The following is an 8,587-nucleotide window of genomic DNA, read 5'->3' as shown; positions in this document are numbered from 1 at the left end:
GTGGGTGCAATTCGTGGCCGTAGCTGCGGACTTTTTGACGGAGGTAAAGAACGAAATGTGCAAGAGGTTTCAGCGCATGTTACAGAACCCCATATTATTGAATTATTCCATACCCCTACAAAATGGCACACATTATACACAAGTAGCTCCTCTGGCATATTATGTACAATTTTAATGGAAACAAAATCAAAGAACTTCCTACAATCTGTAAGCATCTCCATGGTAACAATTGCAGCTGTGTCACTAAATAAAAGGGCTTTAGCTTATTTAGTGGCTCTGTATTGTGGATTAGCTTAAGAAATTTTTTGCATCAGAGGTATTAAAATTTCGTATACAGAATCATTAAAAAGTATAAAATCACAATACCTACATATTTAAAAAATTCAACTTGGATGGGGGTGCATTTCAGCCAGTCTAAAAGTAAGGCCTTTTTGTAACATGCAGAAACTTAAAAATAAGCTCTACTTCTAGAGCGAAACACTCAGCAGGTGTGCTTGGATAGAATGGAGGCGAATAATTACTGAAGTCCGCTTCCTCCCGACAAGATTACCTGTTTTGTAGGTATAAAGATTCAGTGTTGAAGATACACACTGCAGACATGAACATTAGTATTAGCTTAAAGCATTAAAACATAAAACATTAGCTTAGGAACAGCTTTCCATGTACTTGAGGTGCAGCGGCTGTGTTACATTGGTTCAGTGAGCCTGTGCGCTAGAGCCAATGTCAATACGCAACTCATCACCTTGCGGGCGTCATGAAGTCAATCTTTACCCAAGACTACGTAAATTCCCTGCAGTGCGCCTCGCAGCTATTGTGCTTACGAGACCGACTTCCGCCGTCGTGACCGTCCATCTCGCGGCCCGACGACAGGCGTCATGATTTGCATGCTGTACACGTGAAGCTCGGCAACAAAGTCAGGCGTCGTGAAATTGTCATGCTGACTTGCCAACGCGTCCTGACAGTGTACACATCAACCGGGTACTGGCTTGTAATTAGCCAGCGCGATTCGCGTGAGTTGTGCTGTAAGAAAAGTAGGCAAGAAATTAGGATGCAGGAGGAGAAGTTAAAAGAGATGAGAATTTACAAAGCAGAGGGGGGAGAAAATAATATGCAAGGGCAGGGAAGGTGCCATGGGAGAGAGAGAACAGACAGACTCTATTGTCATCCCTTTTAAGACGAATGCACCACACGGGAATGTCCGGTGTCTTCGTCCCTTTAGACGGCGGTCAGGAACCCATGGTCCCTGGTGGTGTCCTCTGCCAGTTGGATGACAGCAGCTTGTATCTCGGGAAGATGAAACTTAGAACCACGAGGGAGTGAGAGTTCGGGCCGTGAGATGAGGCACGCGCCAGCGAGCGAGTGCGGCAATTTTCCAACACCTGATTTTGTAGTCGAGCTTCAACAGTACGGCATGCATATCATGACAGCGGCAGCCGTGGTCACAAGTACGGCAGCTGTGTGGCGCACTGCACTGCTGGTTGCTAAACAGTCTTGGGTAGAAGGGGGGGGGGGGGTCACGACGCCTGCGGGGTGCCAGCCGATATTTCGTGGCGAGCTTGAAGCGCGGAAAACAATTCAGAGATTGGAATGCAAACATGAGAACACTTCGGCGACATGCCGCTGTCTAAGCTTGCAGCCGACATCGCCATGTAAAACACTGCAAATGTCAGCTGGCAACAACCGAAAGTTTTATTGCTCTGTCACAAAAATCAGTCCGCACATACTACTGCTACCAATACTGCATTAGACAGCCGCTCAAAACGCTGTCACTTTTCACTACTGGCCTCACTGTTCATCCCCAATCCGTAATCGGACTTAATGTCCAAGGGTATATTTCCAGGAGGAGAGACAAAGTAGCCTTCCTCCGTTTTCTTGGCGTTCTTAAGGATATCGTCTACACAACACTCGCTCGGAATGTCCGGCCGCAGTCGCAACGGAACGTCTTCTAGGGGAGTCACCATGGGAGCCACACCAGTCGTGTCCACATTCATTATGACGCTGGCGAACTTGACAGCTTCTTCCAGGCGCGTCACAGCCTCGGCGTTGCTGAAGTCAACCAGGGAGAGACGCTCGAGCAGCTCAACCGTGCTCTGGTCCAGGGAGATTGCTTCGCTACATCGGGGAGCTTTTGGGAGCGGCTCGGACGGCACCACGGCTCCAACACTATCACTGCTGCAGCTTCTTTTGCTGAAAAATGCCCGCGTGTTGCCTCCGCCGTTTCGACGAAAGCCGATAACGGAGCGAAAAGCCGAGAATCGAAGCATGTCCCACACACGACGCACCGGTATCCCCGAAGCAACTTCGATTCACTTCACGCTTGCAATCCACCGGCGAAAAGCTGTGGAGACATTACGCACAACAATGGTTGTAAGTCGTCACAATGTTTTCTTTACAGCAAGCGCTCAAAAGATTTAGCTACTACCGGCGACAAACACACGGACACACGCGCCAACATACTAGTATAGTGTATATACTAGTGTGTAGTAAACTCCAAAACACACCAAAGAAAACGCACGCGTGCACAATCGGCTTTGGCTTGTGTTGGCTTATTTTTCTACTTTTCAACATGGTTGCTTGTCGGTATTTATATTCGGTCAAAGTCAGTTTCTTTTTCCGCTTCACGATGGCGGCACGTTACCGGTAAAGGGGTAAAGTGGGTAAAGTTGGTAAAGTGGTAAAGTCCCTTCACCGGCTTTAGGTTGGGTGCTCAGGCATGACTCGAGACAGACGACGTGCGGGCCTAGCACGTATACATTTTCGAAGTGGGACAGGGGCGAGCACGAGCGTTTATCACGTCTACTCCCGACTTTGTGCTTTCAAACATAGCTCAGCGCCCACACTCGGAATGAAATTACGCCGCTAGTGTCCTTGAGACGTTTCGGCGAGGGTGTAGCGCACAATCAAGGAAGTCGACAACGTTAGCCACCCTAGCAACGACGGCTGTTTCATAGCTGTTTGTCCGGCTTGTTCTGGGAAGCTCGAGCTTACTACGGAACACAACGCCGGGGAATTCACAGCCACCGCCCATACCACGGCATTTCCTGGAAAGCATTTTTTCTCTATTCTATTATTAGTAAGACTTCATGAGGATTTCGCAGCACACGGATCGCCGTTTAGTACGAGCGTCGCGTGCGGAAGATTGGCGCGAAATTTAAACTTCCACTTACGCTTATAACGCAATGCATGCATGCTAAAGCGGCCGAGGTTTTCAATCTTCTGAAGTAAGGAGGCGCTTGGTTGAGGTGATGAGTGCATTATTTGGGGAACCAATGAGTATATATAAATTTCTGACAGCGGTGCAGCTAGTGATCGGGTGACCGAAAGCTACCAGAAATGCTGCCATTCCCAGTGATGCAGGAATTATTGCGCGAGTGCAGTGAAGCAGCACATGTCTCCTCTTCTCACTGGGCGCGGTCACAAAGTAAACCTCTGTGCGCCCCTGGGTAAGGAACGGATTTGAGGAGCACATCGTATGTCTGTGCGTGCGTGTATGTACAGTGCTCTAGCACTATAGTGTATGTTTACTATGCAGACTGCAACCGTGCTCTACGAGGCCGGCAACTTCGGCGACATGTACGCATTGTGTATGTTACGCGGAAATACGGCGCAAAAAGCTTTGTATTGGTGGTCGATGGAATTTTATGCACTTAACTCGCTTCAACGGATAGGTCTAACACATTTTCACCTGCCGCAATAGGGCAGTGGCGAAGTCGTACGCCCGAGGCTACTCGTGTGGCAAACATAAGCGCACAGTGCTTACACTAAAAGTGAACGCGTTGCGTATTGTAACCGACCGCCATAATTATGGGGCGTAGAGGCGAAGCGCGCCGAACACTCAACCTGCAGTCATTTCCTTTGTTCATTGCGGAGACGAAACTGGTGCGAACCAGTCATTTTAATGCAGTAGCTGCGATACAGGTACACACCACGGACTCGCGCTTTCGGTGGCGAAAGGAAAACACGCTACGTGCATGATCAGACGGAAGGCGCGAAATATTCCGGATTCAAAGTTGTCGCGCTGCATGCGGGGAGCCTCACACCTAATGTTACAACACCCCTCCAGCGAATTGCCGGCGTTCGAATGAAGCTCGTCGTGGCCAATAAATTCGTCACCGCGGGAAATGCAGTGCCTTTTCGTTATAATAAAATCGTTTTATTCAAAATCTCTGTTGATTAGAAGTGGCTCATGGTCCCCAGTGCAGTGTACAGAGTACAGTGCAGTGTACATCATACCCGCTTTTAACGAAGTGTCGCTTATAGCGAAAACCATTTTACGTCCCCAGGAATCCTTTTAGCGAGGGTTTGCTGTATACTCAACACTGACGGCTTAAATTCTTTCCCATGGCTTCTTGCGCAAGCAATAACTGTTGGGGTGGGTGAGGGTTGTATCGGCACTTCCCACGGTTTAATTATGAACAGCTTACTGTTTTTTGTTTTGTTTTTTCTACTGTGGAGCGCAGACAAGCAGACCACACAGGCCACTCGAGCATCGGCAAATCACGCACCGCCAGTCTTCGGTACATAAGGACGCTAGTCAGGGTGCTAACAACGGCACTCCGCGGTGCTGCTCGGAATGCTCTCGCGCCACAGCCCATCTGCCCAAAGCCCGAATTTCGCTCGAATTACATACTCCAACAGTTCTGCGTAGAACAAAAATGCCTTGCGGTAAAGCTGCGAGAATTCCATTCGGCATATTGCCCAAATATGATAGAGTAAAAAGGTAGGGTGGCAGTTGCGCTAACTGAACGTTAAAAGCAGTTGAATTATCTTGTATGTAAAGCCCCCCCACTTTATTAATTCTTTTTTTTTTCGCTCAAATTACTTACAATTCGCAGTTCCCGCTTGCCACGCTAATAAAGAAAAGGAAATCGGCCGGCTTTCAGAAAGGATTTTAGTCCAAATCTTTAGCTTGATTGATTTGATTGATTGTGGGGTTTGACGTGCCGACGGCACAAAGTCAATGAGGCGCGCCGTAGTGGAGGGCTCCGGATTAATTTTGGCAACCTGGGGATCTTTAACGTGCGCCGAAATCTCGAACACACGGGCGTTTTCGCTTTTGGCCTCCATCAGAAAAGCCACCGCCGCGGCCGGGAATCGAGCCCGCGTCCTTCGGCTCAACAGCACAACGCCATAGCCACTGAGCCACCGCGGCGGGTAAATATTTAGCTTCGCAGTTAAAAGTACAAAAGAGGAGCAATTAATACCCTAAACAGCATACAGACACACAAAGGCAAATGTGGCATCCTGTTGACCTTTGTGCGTCTGTCGCCTTCCGTTTTCCGCGAGGACCGACGCGTTCTAATAAACTAGCGCGAGTCCGCTTCGCCACAACGCACCGGAATGGCCGATCGTTGCGTCCCTTCAACATAACAAGTTTGACGAATAACCATGTCTGACGTACGCTCTGACCTAAAAATTTTACTCGCGTTTGGCCGTAACAGTTCAGACTCGGCGCATAAACAAACGGACGCATTCGTGCAATTCTGTTCGCTAGCTGATACTTCACGGTGTTGAAAATGTTGCGGCACCCGTGACCACGTTCTAAAATTCGCCTAACCCGCAGTGCACAATCTTATGCTTGCACTGCGTCTAATACCCCTGTCACACGCGCCAACCTAATGTCATTTTAGACGAATGAGATTCGTTTCAAATGACATTCGTCTGCTGTCACACGGGCTCAGTCTAATGACATTCGCTGCGAATGACATTCGGTACCAAATGAGTCCAGAGAACTCATTCGACTGTGAATTCGGACCAACTGCGTACTCTCAACAGCAGAAGACCAGAAAAAAATATCTTTAAAAAATAAGAAACTTATTGTTTGCCACTTTTTATTTGATCTTGCCTGTTTTAAAAGCACTTTGAATGAATTACTTCCGCTTTCAGTGTGACCGCATGGGTTCCCGGCTTTTCCAACTTTCAACCATTTCAACATGGCTGCCGTCGGCATGGGGACGGAAAATGCGCGCGCCCGCAATGCCGCGGGAAACCCAAACGAACGCACGCAATGGTCCGAGAGCGAGACGTTCGCTCGGCGACAGCCTTTTTCACGTCGCTCATCGCGGCGTCGTCCCCGCGCGCCGCCATGTTTGTGGACAAATTGCGGTATGGATCATGGCGGATCTCCTTCTTATTTGTCTTGGCTTCGTATGACTTATTGCAACAAATTACAGCCTAAAAAAGTGCGCATAACGCATGCTAAAGCATTTTAGATACTTTTTCTCAAAATATAAACGTTTATCTGGATTACATCATCATTCTATGCAATTTTGAGTGCGCCAAGTATACTACTGATTGCCATTGACATCACACGTGAATGACATTTGGTTTGTTCGTGTAACACCTATGCAGAAAACGAATGTCATTTGAAACGAATCTCATTCGTCTAAAATGACATTAGGTTGGCGCGTGTGACAGGGGTATAAGTGCAGACCCCATATTTACAGCCTACTCGTGCACTCTGACGTCTTCCTTGCTCCACTTTGTCCCTCGCAATGAACGGTCAGTCAGGCGCGCTTGGTGGCGGCGCGGGCCCGCGAATTTTTTTACCAGTAGGTCGGCTTCACTAAAACGTACTTGAGTGATCAATTATTGCGATGAGGGGCAAAGTAGGCCGACTGCGAGCATACTGTGCGGGACCTTGTTAAAGCGGGTCAAAGATATCGGAGGGCACTGCTGTCGCATTCTGGGCACAGCGTTCTCGCACTAGGCAGTGTGTTGCGACGGTAACTAGAACACTTTAAAATTTTTTCCTGAGCGAACCATCGCTCTGTTCGCGCTCAAACTTCACACGAAGGTCGCATTTTGTGGTCTATTTTGTTTGACACCGGGAACAACGATGGTGTTTACCTGTTTATCCTGAAAATAAATAAAAACGATTTTCGCCTATGGGAAAATGGCGGCGATTTGGACGTGCCAGCCCGAAAACCGGGTTTTCTGATCGTCTGTTAGCTCATTTCTAGGTGCATTTTCTGATCGTCTGCTGCACCATTTGGCTCCGTACGTGAATCCCAAACATGCGTTTCACTCTGCAGGTGGTTCCGTCGTTCCAACATCAACTTGCGCTGGCTCGCCCGTCCAAATCAGCCTCCATTTTCCCATAGGCGAAAATCGTTTTTATTTATTTTCAGAATACACAGGTAAGTACCATCGTTGCTCCCTGTATCAAACAAAATAGACCACAAATTGCGACCTTCGTGGCAAGTTTGAGCGCGAACAGAGCGGCGGTTCGCTCAGGAAAATTTTTTAAAGTGTTCCAATTATCGTCGCAACACCCTGTATATGACACAGCTCACAGATCCCGCTTGCTGCGCAGTTATTAGGCCACGCGAGGAACCAAAGACTAGGAACGCGCGTTGTTCTCACCTGCTGCGCTGAGAGGGGTGGCGAACACCAGTGCTACCAAGAGACGGGGCACGCAGACTTGCATGGCGGGGACTCTAGGTGCGCATCGAGCGGGCGGACCCTGCTGTGTCTCCTCCTGCCTCCGGTCGACCCTCCGGCGCTGCTGCTGCTGCTGCTGCTGCTGCTGCTATGTCCGCCTGCGAGGGAATGGCAACAACGCAATAATGAGCGTGGGACCGCCTTCGTCAGTCCGCAATGGGCGTCAGCACTGTGTTCTTAAATGTTCAGGCATTTTCACTTGGACTCAACGAGGAACCCTCCTACCTGCCTGTAACGCTTGACGTGTCGCGCTTTCGCAGCACACGAAAATGTTTTGACTAAGCGGCCCCGAAACATTCACGTCTTCGTACGGCCCCCTAGATTGCCCCCGAAAGAATGGCTTTTTAGCAATGCATTTGTGTATAGCATTAAAGCCAACTTTACAGCCCCCCTCTCCTCTTCGTATTTGCGTTTTGGGAGGTTAGCGAATTATTTGGAATGATTTAGTGAAGAGCGCTAGGGCCTTCATGTTTTGATACCACACTCATTATATTACCCCTAAAAAATTTCTTCTAAGCACGACACGTGTGCAATATGGTAAAGCAGACTTTGAAGGGGCTCGGTACTGTATGCCGCTCCATAGGGATACGCGGGGTTTTGTGGGTGTATTTAATAAAAGGCCCACACGCCTTACTACTTTGATATCATAAAGCTTATATTTTCCTTACAAATGTCTTTCTAGCATTGCATTTGTATATAGTAGTGAAGCCGTCTTTAAACGGGATAGGTGTATAGCACAGTGGCTTACGCATTCACCCAATCATCCAATTTGTGAGTTTCTGATTTTTTATTCGCGCGTAGACGAAAGTAAACAGCGCGTGCATCACAATTCAGCAACGAAATGATTACTAAATTAAGGCACAAAGTAAGCACAAAAAAAGCGGGTACTGACAAATTTAGTGGACTAATTATAAACAGGAAGAAATAGGAATTAAACGACGGGAAACGTTAGTTTCCAATCGCCACTGCTCTAGACCTCTGAACTGCTGATACCGACGCCGTTTACCACTAGAATGTTCGGTAATCGCGCGGCGGAAAAATTAAAAATCAAAAGGACGGCACAATACGGACGAAACTAGAGAACAGAATATTTTCGCCAGTTTTAAGTTCAGTAACGGAATAAATATGCCAGCCAAATGCCTCC

The 8,587-nt window shown here is 48.1% G+C and overlaps 1 protein-coding gene across 2 annotated transcripts in view; it reads right to left on the bottom strand.

Moving 5' to 3' along the window:
* LOC144140980 (Ig-like and fibronectin type-III domain-containing protein 2) overlaps nt 1-8,587 on the bottom strand; it is a 287,829-nt gene that overhangs the window by 53,817 nt on the left and 225,425 nt on the right. For both annotated transcript variants that reach the window (XM_077672467.1, XM_077672466.1), the window contains one exon: nt 7,366-7,541. In XM_077672467.1, the coding sequence (XP_077528593.1) occupies nt 7,366-7,429 (64 nt within the window). In that variant the 5' untranslated portion in view covers nt 7,430-7,541. The remainder of the gene's footprint in view (nt 1-7,365; nt 7,542-8,587) is intronic.

This window comes from Haemaphysalis longicornis, unplaced genomic scaffold (assembly GCF_048455015.1).
Source record: "Haemaphysalis longicornis isolate Haplotype H1 unplaced genomic scaffold, Haemaphysalis longicornis Haplotype H1 scaffold_58, whole genome shotgun sequence".
Classification (NCBI taxonomy): domain Eukaryota; kingdom Metazoa; phylum Arthropoda; class Arachnida; order Ixodida; family Ixodidae; genus Haemaphysalis; species Haemaphysalis longicornis.
This window is presented reverse-complemented; position numbering and strand designations above follow the sequence as displayed.